The sequence below is a fragment of the Macaca thibetana genome, chromosome 2 (genome assembly GCF_024542745.1).
Source record: "Macaca thibetana thibetana isolate TM-01 chromosome 2, ASM2454274v1, whole genome shotgun sequence".
NCBI lineage: Eukaryota > Metazoa > Chordata > Mammalia > Primates > Cercopithecidae > Macaca > Macaca thibetana.
Window position 1 is genome coordinate 37,209,085 of NC_065579.1, and position 16,858 is coordinate 37,225,942.

At 51.2% G+C, this 16,858-nt stretch overlaps 3 protein-coding genes across 8 annotated transcripts in view; 1 reads left to right on the plus strand and 2 right to left on the minus strand.

The window, feature by feature from the left end:
- The window catches only part of ANAPC13 (anaphase promoting complex subunit 13), a 1,014,760-nt gene that overhangs the window by 109,973 nt on the left and 887,929 nt on the right, over window positions 1-16,858 (minus strand). The window lies entirely within an intron of this gene.
- CEP63 (centrosomal protein 63) overlaps window positions 1-16,858 on the plus strand; it is a 123,964-nt gene that overhangs the window by 101,156 nt on the left and 5,950 nt on the right. The gene's annotated exons all lie outside the window — the stretch shown is intronic.
- Window positions 7,297-16,858, minus strand: part of KY (kyphoscoliosis peptidase) — a 49,832-nt gene continuing 40,270 nt past the window's right edge. For all 4 annotated transcript variants that reach the window (XM_050779619.1, XM_050779617.1, XM_050779618.1 and 1 more), the window contains 2 exons: window positions 16,032-16,222; window positions 7,297-11,850 (listed from right to left, as the gene is read on the minus strand). In XM_050779619.1, the coding sequence (XP_050635576.1) occupies window positions 10,955-11,850; window positions 16,032-16,222 (1,087 nt within the window). In that variant the 3' untranslated portion in view covers window positions 7,297-10,954. The remainder of the gene's footprint in view (window positions 11,851-16,031; window positions 16,223-16,858) is intronic.

Here is a 16,858-nt window from a genome sequence, read left to right on the forward strand (position 1 = left end):
TGGTACCTGTAGGCCTTTTTTCTTGGGTTGATCTGTTTTCTCAGAGTGATACCCTCCAGTTTTTGCTTTGAGGACCAAAGTCAGACAGCCAGGTTTGGGGAGTTAAGTAACGTCAGGGTTTGAGGTGGTCTCACCATTCAGTATGCAGATTGTATTTTTGAAAAACCATTCATTAATTTTTTAACCATTAATTTTCTTCATGTGGTTTCATATGTTGATTTACAGCTGTCTCGAGTGGGAGGTTTTCTTTTTCTTTTTGTCTGCTCTTTGGGCTCCCTTCCTTGTCTGAGTATATTGCAGTTGCTCCTACCCAGTCCCCGGAACCCTCAGACTAGAGCCAGGCTTTGTACTGGTGACTTGGGGCTCCCGCTACACGGTTGTCCCAGCATATAATAGACAACTCACTGAGCCTAGTGGGTGGGTTGGCTCAGCTGCCCTAATTTAAGGCAGTTTTGTATAGGTAAGGCCTTAACATAGGTGTCCAGTAATGGACGGCTGCCTCATGGAGTGGAGAACTCCTGGTCCCTGGAAGGATTCTAGGAAAGACTGGGTGGTTGCATATTGGATATGGATTTCTGCATTGAAATCAGTGATTGCTACAATTTTATGAGGGGCTTGAGACTTTTGGATTCCTTAGGGAGCAGCACATCAATGTCATCCTCATCATGCTGACAGTGACTGATGTGTCGTGATGGTAGCCAAAAGTTACTGAGTACTTACTATGTGCCAGGGACTTTTCTAGTCATTGTACCATATGTTAGCTCATTTAATCCCCATAAGGAGTGTACACAGTAGGTGCTATGAGTATCCCTATTTTACTGATGAGGAAACAAAAACAGGGAGGTTCAGTAATTTGCACAAATCAGTTGGGAGGGGGCAGAGCTGGGGTTAGGAATCAGGCGGTCAGCTCCAAGTGTGTGCTCTTAGCTGGCACACTCTCCTACCAGCTGTCAAACAGGGGCTGAGCCACAGGCCTCCCCACCCTCATGACAGCCAACACTGAGGAGGAGGAGGGGTCCACAGAGCTTCTCCAAGTGAAATCAATGTGTATAGAGGAAAACTCAAGGCTTCAATCATACATTAATGGCTCCTGACCACACAAGACAGATTTCAGTCAAACAGGGGACCAGTGGCTAAGAGGCCATCTTCCCAGAAAGAAGCCCATTTTCTTCTTTTAAAGATAGACTTTAACACTCTTGTTGAGCTTTAAAAATGTCAAGTGAAGCTTTTACTGCCAGAGTGGATGCCCTCCCACAATCAGGTTAACGTGTTCTCTCCACTGTGTGGCTCCTGGGAGATGGAGAAAGGGATCTGATACTCATGAAATGAATACCAAAAGGTTCATGGTGCCCATGCTTGCCCAGTCCCTAGGGTGGGGCTATCCCAAAGGGCATAGGAGGAGGAGACAGCCTTCAAGTGCTGCCAGTATCTTGGCTTCATTTAACTTTTTAAATATAATAAAATGATGGATGTTAATTTCCAGATCTCCTTGGTGTTCATATACATTCAAATACAAATATAAGTATGAGCAAAGTGTTCACTAGGCAATCTGTAATCCCGCTGTCATTTTGTTTTAAATAAACGCTTCCTCATTTTTCCTCACCACCATCCTTTCCCCAGATGGGAGCTGCCAGGGGCTCCCCACTCCTAATATCTGCAGTTCATCAGTCATGCAGCCCAGCTGTTCTTGTGTACTCACAGTTGTGGCTGCCCCTCTGCCCTCATGCCACCAGCCTCTCCATAGCTGCCCCTGCCACCATAAAGGGGGACGTCACTGCCTTGGTCCCTGCACAGCTGGGGCGAAATGATGGCTGATTCCTTGTGTCACAGAGGCAGTCAGCCATTCCCCCTGCTAGAAACAAAGCAATCTCGGCACATGCTTAGGGCGGGTGGATTCCCTCGAGAAGAACGCCACTCCTCCCATCGATTGGTTGCCTATGCCCTGATTGTTTCCCAGAGGCAAACACCATGAGCACTCCCAGTCAGGTGGCAATTTTTCTCTTTCTGTAAATATACATTTCCCACAGGGGCAACGGAGCACACTGCTGTGCATATGCTTTCCTAGTTGAGCAAAAGAAGGAAATGACTATTTAGGATGTTGTAACTCAACAGCTGTTTTGGTCAACAGCCATGTAAACAACCCAGAGATCTATCATTTTGTTTTTGAAATGACAAGGCAATGTTCACTTCAAAAATTTACCGATCACTTATTCTAAATGCAAGGCACTGTTTAATCATGGAGATAAAAGAGCAAACACACTCAGCCTGGGCTCCTTCTCCCTGGAGTTGATATGCCTGTGCGCATTTGTGTCCTCTGAGCTGGGTGGCATGCATATTGAGTGGAATCCTCCTGGAGCTCAAGGGAGGTCAGGAGGCCCCCAGCACATCCTGAGACCTTTGGTTTGAAAGCTGACTGGTTGTCAGTCCATGGGCTAGCTTATGGGAAGCCAGTGCTCCCCACTGGTCTGAATAGCCTCTGATATGGTTTGGCTGTGTCCCCAACCAAATGTCATCTTGAATTGTAGTTTCCATAATCTCCACGTGTCATGGAAGGGACCCAGTGGGAGGTAATTTAATCATGGGGTGGTTACCGTCATGCTGTTCTCATGATAGTGAGTGAGTTCTCACAAGATCTGATGGTTTTCTAAGGGGCTTTTCCCCCTTTTGCTCAGCACTTTTCCTTGCTGCTGCCGTGAGAAGAAGTATGTGTTTACTTCCCCTTCTGCCATGATTGTAAGTTTCCCCAGCCATGGTGAACTGTGAGTCAATTAAACCTTTTTCCTTTATAAATTGCCCAGTCTTTGGTATGTCTTTATTAGCAGTGCGAGAACGGACTGAACAGTCTCCTTCATTATTTTGGTCTGAGCCCTGATTTGGCTACATTTAAGATGGGATTGGCAAATACATGGCACACCTTACCCTTCAATTCATTGTCTGTGGATCACTAGCTAGTCATGACCCTCTTTCCTACTGAGCCCAGATGTGGCCTCAGAATCTGTCTAAACCCAGTACCCCAGGCAATGGTGACTAAACGTCTAGAGTGCTGGTTTAATTGGAGAGAGGGAATCTCTTGGTGGGACCTGTCTAGGTGGCCTTCTCATTCTCAAACCTTCATGGCTTGGCGTTGCCACTGGATACACCAAGCACTTTGTGGTTCTTTGTCTTTTTTATACCTCGTCCTGCAGGGGCTCCTCTTCAGAGGACCAGCCTTGAGGATAACTGCGCTCAAAGAAACCACGAGTTCGAGTGTTCCCTGGAGCATTAGTTTCCAGCATATCAACGGGCTTCAAGACAGTCCCACATACTTAGGCTTTGCTATAGAAAATGTTTATGCCTTTAGACCCTAAATAGCTGTATTTGCCATTTTGCAACTCTTTCCTGAGAAAACAGGTTCTTCTGGGCTTTAGAAGCTTTCCCGTTGTTTGTTGGTCTCTGTTTGGGTGGGAGTGGGATCAGCAGGTGCCCTCAGCTAAATGTTTATGTCACTCTGGGTTAAACAGAACCATCAAGCTTAGGTGATATAATCTTCAAACAGGGCCATGGGGGAAATTTGGAGCAGGAACAAATCTAGATAAAGGAAAGAAAATTCCATTAAAACTGTTCACAGCCAAAGAATCCCTGACCACCCTCTGCTACCCACCTTTACAGACAGGATGGCCATCCTTCTCTAGTCAAGACCAAGTCCTACTTTCAGGATTTGTTCTATCTTCCAAATAGTCAGTACGTGTCCTCTTTTAGATATTGGACTTGGTAAAGGGCCTCTTCCTTTGAAGACCACCATTAGCTGCATCCTCAGCCTCCTCCAGGGTGGTTACTCCACCCCACATTCCCAGCCCTCCCCAGGATGTGGCCCTCCTCTGAGAGAATCTTGAGTTTACTTCCTCAATGTCCAGGATGTGGCATCCAGAGTTGGGCAAAAAGCACACAGGCCAGCCCTGGTGAAATGGGAACACGTGTTGACAAATGCTCAGTGGATGGTTATGGACTGCTGGGCCATAGTACTTCTCTGGCCCTGTCTTCCTAACCTCTCTTAGTTTTCCCAGTGAAACACTTGCCAAGCATTTACCAAGCACCTACTGTGTGCCAAGGGGCAGAACCAAAGCATGTGTATTAAAGGAATTCACATCCAAGGGGCAGAACCTCCAAGTATTTCCTCAATCCCAGAATCTTGTAGAAGGTTCTGGCTTAACAGATGAGTAACAAAGTGTGACATGAACGTGGAAGATGGGCAGATAATTTCCCATGGCTTGGGCAGTGGGAGGACTAGGAAGGTCTGACAGAGTGGTGGGCTGGCCTGAGCCACGAAGGCCAGGCAGGGCTTCCTCAGGCAGGAAAAGGCGTCCTGGCTAGAAGGGACAGCACATATAAAGCACGCTGGTGGGAGGTACATGGCCTGCCTGGTGTCACATGGTTGATGATTCTAAGGGGCTCTCAGGGAGAGTCATAGGAGACAAAGTGAAGAAAGCAGTATGAGGCCAGAGTTAGGGTCTAGTCTCATCCCTGAGCAATGGGGAACCATTGGTCGGTTTTAAGTAAGAGTGGAGCGTGGAACGATCCTCTTGGCTGTTGTGTTGAGGTTTTCCTGGATGGCAGGGGTAGGAGGGAGAGAAGGAGAAATAAGAAAGAAGCTGCCTTTCATCAAATTAGTCCACAGCACCTTGCAGGTGGCCCTTGGAGTACATGTTTATCCTATGTAGAAGCCCCTGTCCCTTCCACAAACCATCTTGTGAAGCCCCTTCAGTGACTGCCGGATCCCAGACGGCTTTGGGTGTGCTGACTCCACACATAGAACCCTCACCCAGTCTTTCCTGAGCCCTCCATAGCATAGGCAAGTTAACTTGTGTGTGCTGCACAGGTCTCCCTTCTGGAAGAAGTTGCTGATTCTCTGCAAGGAGTGTAGGTAGCGGAGAGTCTCCAGCTGTTAACACCTTCAGGGTCTGCCTGAGCTTTTGAACTGAGACCAAGCTCTTGCTAGGCAGCCCCTGCAAATGACTGAGCATGATGGTTTCTCTAGGGCTTGGCCATTTCTGTACAGCTTCAGACACCTCTAATAAAAATCTTTGTTTTGGAACTCCCTGTTGGGTTGGCTGGGACTTGGTCAGACTTGCACCATTGTCTGAGCTTCTGTCTGCCTCCTCCTGCTTGCCCCCTCCCTTTTGCCTTCCACAGGTATTGCCTCCAGCACACTGTTTGCATTCCTACTGTGTCTCAGCATCTGTTTTCCTGGGAATACAGCTGGCCCACCTGAACATATGATCTGTGCTGCTCTTGGTGCAGGAGGACAGGAGGGAAATAAACTGGAAGCCATGGATGTGGAGAGTCTGGCTTCGAGATGGAGCTTGTTTACCTGCAGGTGGGGCTCCACTCCTGAACCCTGTTGAGTCCCCCGCCTGGCTGTGGTACGAAGAGCTACCCTGCATACCCTCACCCAGTAGTGGAGTAGGCCGAGGCAGCCAGTATGGGGTCCGGCGAGTGACATGCATCATCGAAGGTGCTTATTATTTTGATGAAACACAACACATTTCTTTCAGCCCGTAAAATCAAAGATGTGCAAAAAGGCTGTTTTCAGGGTATAAAACACCCCTTGTTTCCCTGTGGTAGTGCATAGCTATTATGCCTCTGGAGTCTTTGTGCATTTTTCAGGTGTGAGTGACACGAGGCTGACTGGGTGGCCTTGGCATCTTGTTTCTTTAGAGAAAAAGGAGGAGACAGGGCTTCTTCCCGATTCCCTATAAAAACCAGTTTTTCTTTGAAGACCTACCTTTCCCACTAGTACCTAATACCAATTATGTCTTTCCAGAGATGGTGAGCTTCTTCTGGTAGGATTTCTTGGAAACCTTGTCTTAATAACCCGATCATCCTGGTGCGATAAGAATATACGAATGGGAGGCCAGTGTGGACAGTAATAGGGCCGAGAGGCTTCATCTCCCCATAGAAAGTATAAGACACAGACAGTATAGCTGAGATGATGAGGACCTGGGCTGTAGCGGGTCGTGGGAAAGGAGAGAAAGTGGAGTTGGGAGAGCAGGTGGGAGGTGGGACACATCTAGAAGGGACTGGGTTTCATCACCAGTAACTGCCATGAGTCTAACTTAGTTATCTGGTTGGATAGGGATGCATTTACTGAACTGGGGACCCAGGAGGAGTTGGGAGTAATTTGAGGAAGAGAAGTAACTCCAGTTTAGCATCTTTTGACTCGGAGATGCCTGAGATGTCCCAAAGAGGACATTCCAGTTAACTTTCAGTTTCCTTTAGTTCTGCTTGCAAAATCAGACAGAAGCAACATCCTGTCAGAGGCTGTTCTTCCCCTTTGGTCCCTCTGCTGGGCTTTCTCCAGCCCCTTGCCCTCAGGCAAGAGAGGAGCCAGCAGTGCAGTCTGCCAGGGGCTCCAGGGGCAGGCTCTTAACACAGCAGGGCCCTTCGGCTGTTCCACAGCAGGGCCCTTCAGATGTTCTGTAACTGACAACCCCAGGCCCACTGCCTGCCAGCACCTGTTCACAGAGACACGGCATCACAAACTCTCCGGACTGGAAGGGACGTTGGAGGTCATCCACTCCAGCTTTGGGGATGGCATTTTCAGACTGTTCTAATAACTCAAGAGTTACTCCTTCTTTTGTGCGGAAGACTGTTTCTTCTGACTTCCTCTTAATATGCTGTCAGGTCTCCTTCCTAAGGAGAAGCATGCTGGGCCTCGTTTTTGTGGATCTAGCAGCGAGAGACATGACGAAGCCAGATTTGGGAACACAAGTTCTTTTTGTCCTTCACACTACAGCTACGAGAATGGTCTCCATGGTTACAGCAGCTTCTCAGAAATGTCTGGATTTTTCATTTTCTGTATTTCTCTAAATATCTAATTTATGAATAATCTGCTTAGGTGAACCCTGGAAAGTTTCTGCATGTATATGAATATCAAGAAATACATATTTATATACATTCAAAATAAAAGAAAAGTAGGCTGATAGGCATTTTTGGTAAATTTTTTTCTCCCACTATAAAAATAAATTAGGATTGACTTTAAAATTTTCAAGTTAAACAAGATTCAATGAAAGAAACAGTGCCTTCATGTTCTTCAAAGGCATGTGAGCCATAGAGTGGCTGAAGCTAACCTAATTATGTTTTCTTTAATGTGAAATAGCTATTTACCCGACATTCCATTTGCATCTCACCGTCACATTCAACTGGCTGGGACATTGATTTTTTTCTAAGGCTTCCTTTGAACATGAAAGTGTTTTTCCTGTTTCTCTCCACTCCCCACCTTGTGAGATCCATGATAAGAATGAATCAATAATTACATTGTTGGATAAAAATGAATATAAATTTTATTGAAAAACAACACCAGCAACAACGTGGGGAAAGCATACTTAACAGCCACCGGCCCACACAACTCAATGCACACATTATGAGAAGTAATCACCTCTTTCAATTGCTGACTACTTACTCCAAATGAAAAGAAATTATAGACCTAAGAGAAACTGAGGTGGGCTATAGAGGCACACCATCTTTGAAAATTTTGCCAATAGCAAATGATGTAGTGATGCTGTTAACTCTCTGTTTGCTGCAGACAGACCAGGATATCTCAGGAATTAATTGGTTTCGAGAAGAGAAAACCCACTCCTTCTAGTGAACATGGCATCTAAAACCTCAGACCACTGGGAAAACTTTTCTCCTTTTCAAGTCCTTTGAGAAGAGGATTTCACAAACTTTCTTGGCAACTCGTCCCTCCTGCTTAACAACAGGAAATAGTTCTTTATGTCTAGCCGAAATCCTTCATGCTTCAGTTAGTCTATTTATTTCCTTTTAATCTCAGCAGGCAGTGAGGAGGCTGTCCTGGTAGGACAATGTAACATATGGGGAACTCACAATGATCATAATCGGATTGAAAATGGAGTCCAGCTGAGCTGGTGGCACTTCTGAAACAAGCTGTAGAGAAGTGAACTGCAGTCATGGTGGTAGTGCCTCTGCCCACCACTCCTCCACCCTCGGTTCCCTTCTGCCCTGTGGCCTGGGGGCTGCCATCCCGAGAATTGCAAGCAGATACCCTCTGAGTTTGATCGGTCCAATCCTTCATTGGTATAGTAATGAGTGTAGTCACAGCTGTTCCATCCAGTCCTACGTCCAGTGCTTCTGTTTCAAGAAGTGATTTCCAGGCACAACCGTCCCATCACATCCCTTGTCTTTTCAACACACCAGGTTGCCCCCCAGGATGCCTTCACAGCTTGTGCGTGACAAAGATGTTCTCCGTGTACCCATGAGGAAGCGCTGAGAAGCCACGAGAAAGCACCTAGTGATTTTAACATAAACATTTCCACAGCATTTTCAAGTTCTGCGTAAAAAGCCGGGTGATAGAGCGGCCTCGCGGCGTACAGAGCCGGCAGCTCCGCACTTCGGACACCTGGGGGCGCCCGTGCCATTCCGCCGGCGACTGGGACTCGTCGCCCGGGAAACAAAGATGGGGATTTGGAGAAAAGCCTTCAAAATGCAACTCCGAATGTCTACCCTGAGCAGCATGCGTGTAAAAATTCATGAAGATTAGATTTCATTTCATGTATTTTTACTTCAGTGGAAAGAAATGCAGGTGATTTTCTGACTGCGCCTACAGCTGTCTTTACAAAGGGGGTGCTTGGTTAAATGAGAGGGAGGGGCTTGCCGATGCCCTGCGGTGCTTTGAGAGGCGGGGCCTCCCTCTCTGGTGCTGGGGACAGCTCCTATTTTGCTGGGTGGCATTCTCTGCATGCTCCAGGATGTATTGATTAATTATATTACATATCGAAAAGGTATGGGGTCTCCAGCAGGACTAGGCGAGACAGCCAGCGCGGGGTCCAGTGAGTGACATGCGTCATCCAAGGCACTTATTATTTTGATGAAACAAACACATTTCTTTCAGCCCATAAAATCAGAGGTGTGCAAGAAGGCTGTTTTCAGGGTGTAAAACTCCCCTTGTTTCCCTGTGGTGGTGCATAGCTGTTATGCCTCCGGGGCCTTTGTGCATTTTTCAGGTGTAAGTGACACGAGGCTGGCTGGGTGGCCTCGGTGGCAGAGACTGCGGAGGGTGCAGGACCAGCCCAGGACAGTTCAGTCCCCCAGGGGCGACACCCCTTGTGCTTGATGCCCCCGGTCTGTTGGATGATGGGCACCTTTGTGAGCTGGCTCTGGGCTAGGCCACCCTGCTGGGTGGCAGTGGGGACTTTTAGGGGAGGGATCCCGTGGGATAATGAACAGAAGTGTCCGGAGCCTGGATCTTCAGTCAGGACCTGGGCAAGGGAGGCTGCTGCCACCTGGCAGTTTCCTCACCCTGTGCTCTGGATGGCCAGGCCCCCTTTGTTCACCTCTGTAGCCCAAGCATCTGGCACTTACCAAAGCACCCCATGGACATTTGTTGGATACAGGGATGTGAGGGTGAATGCCACGGAGGAAGCTGTGAGGGTCCCAGCTGGCCCTGGCTGTGGCTGAGCCTGGAGGCCTGAGGAGGGGCAGTGGGGAGAGGTACCAGGCAGTGCTGGCTCTCAGGGGTGGGGGGCACTGGGACAGCCAGGGGTCATGGAGCTGGAGAATCCAGGAGTTCGGCAGGGAGTGTGTCTGTGTGCCAGGATGGTTCTGCAGTAGCCATGCGGGGCCTCTCTCGCCTTTCCCTCTCATGTGCCCTCGCTGAAGCCAGCCTTTCCTCCGTTGCCATGGCAACGGCAGCCTGAGGCGCTGCTGAGGGCCAGCTGGGCAGCCGAGGCCTCTCAGTCTGGCCTGAGCAAGCAAGGGGCCCTGAGCTGTCCCCATGCAAGGTGAGACTGGAGGTGGGTATCTTCTCAGAGAAGGGATGAAAGGAGATGGGATGGGACGTTTGCTCTGAGACAGGCACAAAAGCTGCTCCCGTGCAGCTGGAAGTCTTCCCAGCCCTGGCTTTGCTGGTAGAGACGCTGGGGGCAGGCAGAGCCCTGTTAAGGTGTGAGTCTCCTCGGCATTGCCGCACTGCACTACTCACCTGATCTGCGGCCAGGTCCTTATTCACGGCTATCTGCAAGGCTCCCCAAGGGCCTGGCCAGCCTCTGGAGGCTCCCTGTGGAGGCGGGGCAGGGGCCTGAGACCCAGGCTCTGCGAGGGCCTGGAGGGCACTCCAGGCCTTAGACTGAACTAACTACCCTGTGCACTCCTCTCAGAGCAGAGCTGGAGGTCTTACACCCTCAGACACAGGCTGCAGCTCTGCCGACAGTGTCCCTCCCACCTGCACAGCCACAGCGGGCATGGGCTGCTCTTTGCTTTGGAGTCTCCTCACAACTTTCTGGTTGTCACATTCCTGACTATACTTAGGGATGGTGGAGATAATCAGCTTCCAGCCAGTTGTGGGGCAGCTAGATTCCTCACCACACCCTTTTACTAGGGCTCTCGAAGAACAAGAAGTAGCTAATGAAGAAGCAGCAGGATGCGGAAGATGATCAGGTCTGGGAGGAGAAGATAGTCCAAGATTCCCTGGGGGCCTGGAGCTGTCGAGAGGCATGGTGATGTTGCTTGAAAGGGGCTCTGTGATTCAAGGACAACTCAGCCTTGCAAATCATGTCCCCTTGGGCACGGAAGAGAATTCTCTAAGCATCATGTGAAAAGCTGTCAACCTGGGCAATATCCCTGCTTTCCCACATCAGCCCTACAACAACAACAACAACAGCAGCACTAACACGAGAAGGGGCATCTGGATGCAGGTGTACAGTTTACAATACCTTAGATTTACATAGCACCTTTTTCTTCTAAAGAGCCACTGCTTCTGTCCCCTCAGTCACAGCCACACCTGAGTGAAGCCTTCGGAACACAAAGATCACAGCTCCTGTTTCAGAGGAGGGACACTGAGGCAGAGGCCTAGAAGGGATTTCATGCAGACTCAGTGGTGTCCAGGGCTCCCTGCACTTCCCTTGAGCCCTCCCTGGGGAGGTCTGGCTTGGCCCTTTGGGAGGGTAAGACCGGGGCACAGGCCTCACTGGGCATTCACCTTGTATTTCAGGATGTAGGAGTAGAAGTTGTGGTTGGCATTCTCCAGCACCATGACATAGACTTCCTGGCAGCCAGCTGTGCTGCAGCTGCCCTCCCAGTAGCCCTCGTGGTTCAGGGTCAGGGGCCATGTGGCCTGCCCCTTTACCAGGACTTTGGCAATACCATGCAGCTTCAATTTGAATGGGATGTTCCGGTTGGCAGGAAGCACACCCGACAGAGGCTCCAGCAGCTCATTGTCCTGCCCCCAGTTGCCAAAGCTCTCAGGGAACATGGGCCAGTTCACCTTGGTGTTGGCACAGCATAGGAGGTAATTAAAGACGAAGATGTAGTTTCCTGGTTCCTGCCTCTTCTTGACAAAGATCTTGAGGGCAAACTTGCCGGCATGGGGCAGCTGGACTTTCAGCTCGGTCCGCTTCTCCCAGTGCAGCTGGAAGATGTAGCGCCGCTGTGTCTCCTCAGTGATGGGGCCATCATCCCCATGGAGGGAAGCCAGGACGTTAATGCCCTCCTCTACGCTGAAGCTGATGGAGCAGCGCCCATCGCTGGTGTGGATGATAGGGTCAGGGTGGGAGGGCTTCATGATGCCCATCTGCTCCGAGAACCAGCTGGGGCCCACGGGCTGGTGAAGCTCAGCAGGCAGCCGGACACCCATGTCCACATAATTGCACTTGAGCGTGTACTCCAGCACTGAGCTGTAGATGTCGGAGTTGCCCTTGGCAAAGATCTGCAGCTTGTGAGTGCCCATGGTTGGAGGGTACACCTCCAACTTCATCCCATTCTTCCTGAGGCTCAGCAGCCCATGCTCTTGCTTGCCGTTGAGCATGAACATGAACAGTGTTGGGGCGCAGCTCTCAATGGTGACCGTGGCCTTCCCGTTCACTGTGGAGAGAAAGTCGGGGTCAACAGAGATGGGTCCAGCATGTGCTGATGTGCTGGTAAATGTCTAACAACTGTCTCCCTGGGAGAAAAACGTCTTGACTTATAGTGCTTGCCTATTTCCATGGTGTCAATACTTTCACCACAGTCCATTTCAAGCACCCAATATGACTTCACTGAGCGTGGCAGCAGCCAGTGGCAGCGCACCGCTGGAAGGGTTCCCTACTCCCTTCAGGTAGTTTTCTTTGAGATAAATGAAAGCTAAGGAGCCTCTAGAAAAATTTGTCGCCAGCGGTATGTGTGCATCCTGCCCATTTGATTCACATTAGATGAAGGTTGCCTATGTCCAGAGAGGATCATGGGGCAGGAGGGGCACCTTCTCCCCCAAGTCTCAGGTCTAGCTTTCACCTTGCTCCCTCCAGCATCTATCTAAGTGTCAATGCTGTCATGTCAACACATTGTCCTTAAAACTAGTGAGAATGGGTTCACTCCCTGAGACTGTGCACAGGAGGTTGGGGTGGGGCAGTTCCCTGATCCCCACCTCCCCCACCCCATGCTTCTCACATAGGTGTATCTTAGCCATGTTTCAGGAATGGGTCCTGAAAAGCCGGTGTGTGCACAGGAGGGTCTTTTGCAACCCCCACACTGCCACACACCACCACCCCCACCGCCGTCTCTCCCTTTGAAACTGCTCTGCAGTTTCATCTTCATCTGTCCTGGTCATTGATTTTTCAGGGAGAATTGGTCAGTTCTCTAGTCTTTGTAGCCCATGAGGACCCACCTGCCTGGTCCTTCCTGGCTCCCAGGGCCACAGGGAGGGGCAGTGGCTTCTTAGAGCCTGGCCTTACTTCTCTCAGAAACTGGTCATCTGCTCCCAGCCCCAGCAACCTCCCCAGCCCTGTTCACAGTTGAGCGCAAAGGAAGGAGAGAGGCTGTCTGATCCACGTCACCAGGAACGTTCCCCTAGCTTGGGCTCTTGGTGGGGGAGGCAGGACACTGTGCCTGGGCTCTAGGATAACGTCCTGAATACACTTCCCATTGAATGTGCATTCCATGCCAACTCCCACCTCAGGAATGGGAGAAGCCCACACGGGCCAGCATGATGGGGAGGCTGCTTAGACAGCTCCTCTACCTTCTTCACGGCTGTTCTACCTCGAAAGCTGTCCCAGCCTTCTCAGATGCTGCCCACTCTGCACCTGCCCTGCACTCCCACATGTCCCCCCCACTGCCTCCGTTTCCTCTCTGCCCCTCAGCTTTCTGGCACCCCAGTGACTTCCCTCTGCCCCCACCCTCCAGTGACTTCCTAATAATGAGGCCCCTCAGACCTTGGAGGACCTAGGCTGCTGGCCTCCACGCCTTCCTCGGAGTCCTCTCCTCCCTTTGCAACCCCCACTCTTTGAGGCCTGGCCCTCATCCCACTCTCTGAGCACTGCTTAACCCCAATGCCATTGCTTCCCCTTCTGTTACACTGAAATCGTGTGACTCTTGGTGCTTGAGTGCTATTTTATTTGCCTACTTGCTTTCTCTACTGCCTTCAGCCACTGCGTGCCACATCTGTCCCGTGGTAACCTCCAAAGGAAAGTGACCAAGATCAACAGACTTGCTATCTCCTCTTGGTGAAAACCCCCTGTCCCCTCACTTCTGAACTAGCTCAGTGGGCAGAAGCTACCTCAGCTCCTCACTGCGCATGGCCCCTGTCCTGTTCCATCTCACAACTGGCTGTGAGTCCTGCACAGTGAGGCCCAGATCCCCCTGCGATTCACTTTTGATTGTGGAGCACCACCCAGCACCCCACAGAGCAGCCCCAGGGCTCCTTTGAAAATGTTTGCCTGGCTACTCCCGGGCTCATGGCAGAGCCCTGAAGCTGGAGACCCAAGCAGAGACCTGTCTCTTCCTGCCTCGCCAGTATCAAGCACTCTGGTAGATCCTCCAAGGCCACACCCTTCATGCCTCAGGGTCCTCCCACCCACTCCTCCCTCCCCACCACTTCCCTCAAACCTGGATAAGGCCTCGTGGTAATGTCCCGATGGCAAAGCAGCCCACCCGGACCCTTCAGCTGAGGCTGAGTTCCCTGGCAAGCTCTCTCCTAGCCCTGGCTCTCCTTCAGAGAATGTTCCACTGCTGTAATTCATCACGTGAGCACTTCTGTGTAGTGTCTGAACTCCTTGCCGGGCTGTGGGCTCGGTGGGGAAGGGGCCAGCCTGCTTCATTTCCTGCCATGTCTTAGTGCCTGGTTGCGGTGTCTCACCCAGAGGGTTCTTGCCAAAGGTGTGTTGAATGACTGGGAAGACTTGAAATAAAGGACTGGTCACCCCTGCAGACCTCTGTGGGAGCCCACGGGCTCTTCCAGTCCCCCCGCCTCCTCCACCTCTCCTTTCCCCTCCGCGGCGCTCTCCTGGAGCCCGGCAGCTTTCCACCCCCTTATCTAGGTGCCCTCTTCCTTCCCTTCCTTTCTGCTCACCTCAGTTTCCCTATTTTGCTTCCTTCCCCTCCCCACTCTTAACTAGCTACCACAAAGAAATACTCTGTAAATATGTATCAGATATATGGAATCATATTTAGGTTTAGATTTCTATAAATTAAGGAATCTGGTGTTTATATTTTTATGTCTCTTAAAAAGGCAAACTCCACTCAATGGCATCAGTTTGGTATTGCTTTGACCTGGTCAGTTCTTTCCGATGGTTCAATGGCCTATGATACATTGAACAAGCCCTCCATCTATTGTAAGTGCAGGAAATGGATTCCCAAAGTGAGCAACTTCAGGCTGTTATTTTAGCCACAGGAGCTGCCAGGTATTTGGAGATGGAAGAGTATGCAAGAGCTCAGCAACCTGGCAAAGGAAGCTCTTGTGTGGTGGAAGGGACAAGTCAGTTGGAACTAACTTGGGGGCACCTGTGCTTCCGGCTGCCCCATTGCCCTGCAGTGTGGGTGGGAGCTCCCCAGGGGCTCTGGGCCACCCACAGGCCCTTTGTGCTAATAGTCAGCATGATCTCAGACCTCCTGTCCTGGGTGGATGGCGTCCCCAGTGGCAGAGACAGTGCCGCCAGGCAGTCCTTTGCTGAGGTGTGGAAGGCTGGGCTGACCTGACTTACAGGGCTCTGCAGTGTCCCCAGGCTGTGTGCCCAGCACTGGATCAGGTGCCAAGGCCTTGGAAAGGCATAAGAGACAATCTTCCAGAGAAGGCCCTGCATTTTTGTGACCAGTTCTGGCCCCCCCAAGGTAGCCCCCATATGCCTCAGAGTATGCAAACATACTCAGATGCTATGGCTCCATGGTGAGGGTTGGGGGAGCAAATGTCAGCCCAGGCCAGCCATGGGAGATGGCTAAGCTGGGTATCCTATACTGCCCCAGGGGGTGGGCTGGAAACCGCTGGGTCCCGCCTCCAGAAGGGAGGGGTACTGAGCCAGCCAGACAGAGGTCTGGAGCCTGGCCCTCATCTAGGGGTGCCTGAGTTTGGAGGCTGGGGGCTTACTGTGTCCCCTCTTCTCCTCTGCTGCCTAAAACATGTCCATCTCTGTCTAGCTACTATGCCTGTTCTCTTCTCCCAAGACCCAGCTCAGAGGCCACCTCCCTAAGGAAGTCTGCCCCAAGTCTCTGTCTTGGGTGGGACTGCCCCTACCTGTCCTGGGAGACCCCTGCTGCTCCCCACCCTTGCTGGTTGGACCACCAACACCCAGATTGCAGCTCTGCTGAGGCCATGTATTTTCTCCAGCAGGAGTTGGGGAAGAGAACACAGCAGGCCAGTAGCTTCTGTTGGGCACCTGAGCCCAGAAGCTATGTGTAGTGGGGGTGATGCAGTCCTTTTCCCTGCTCTGTGAGCTGAGAGAGACTCACCCAGCTAGGAACCACTCAGCCCTGGCTTCTGTGACAGGCCAGGCTGTGTGTCCAGCCCTCAAGTTCTAGGAAACCTTCAGCCTTCAGACACATCCCTTTCTGGGTTTATGCTAGTGTGAGTGAGCTTCTGTCCCTGCTGATGTGGCCTATGGCCCTTCCCTGCCCTGATGGCCTGGGCTGCCTCAGCAGCCCCCACACATCCACATGCACACACAAGCTTTGTGCTAAGCTCACAGGCCATGCTCCTGGAAGGGCATGCCCTGAAAGCACAGTGTCAGGCGGGCTCCTGGAGGACAGTGCGAAACGCTCCATCCCTGCTGCTAGCACACAGGCACCTGCTCCGGGCTCACCTGTTCTGATCATGGAAGTCTCCGGGTGGGCACTCAGCATCCCTTTGTTGTAGAATTCACTCTTGTGATACATGTTGTTCTCAAACTGCCTCAGAGATTGAGGAGGTTTTAGCAGCTGCCAGTTCTTGTTGTCTGGGAAGTGGTCCTCGATGAACAGTGCAGGATGGGTGAGGAAGTAGAATTCATTGTAGCTGGGGCAGAGACAAACTGGTTAGCAGCCAGCTCTGTGTAGAGGAGGCAGGGGCCCAACACACCCACCGGAGCGGTCCTGTGGACACCCTGGATGGGAAGAGGTGCCATCTCCAACTCTAACATGGGCACTGGAGACTCCTCCTCAGTGGATGCTTCCAGAAATTGTAGCCAAGGCAGGGTCTGAGGTCGCTTCTAAGGGAAGCCACAGTGCCCTCAGTGCCCTAGGGTGTCGTGGGGAAAATGGACTCCCTCATGCTCAAAGACAATCCGAAGTTCAAAGGGGGCAAAGGCATAGCCTGTGGAACACGCAGTGGGGTTGTGGGAAGACAGGGAGACAGAGCGCTTGAATTCACTGCCTCCATCTACCACAGCCTGTTTCTGTGCTGTGCAGCTGTGCTGGTGGGGACCTTTTGTGGCTCTCCAGGACCGACTGGAGTGCTGACTCTCCGGGTGTCAGTAATGGGGATCAAGAGAAGAACAGGGAGGCCCTTCCTGAGACGGGGGAGGCTTTGCTCTGCCTAAGAGGAGCAGTGTTGAGAATAACAGTGGTAAAGAGGGCATCTGTGAGTGCGTGAGCCCTGCGTGTAGGATGTGTGTGCACATGGCTTGTATTTGTCCCATGTGTGGGAGTGTCA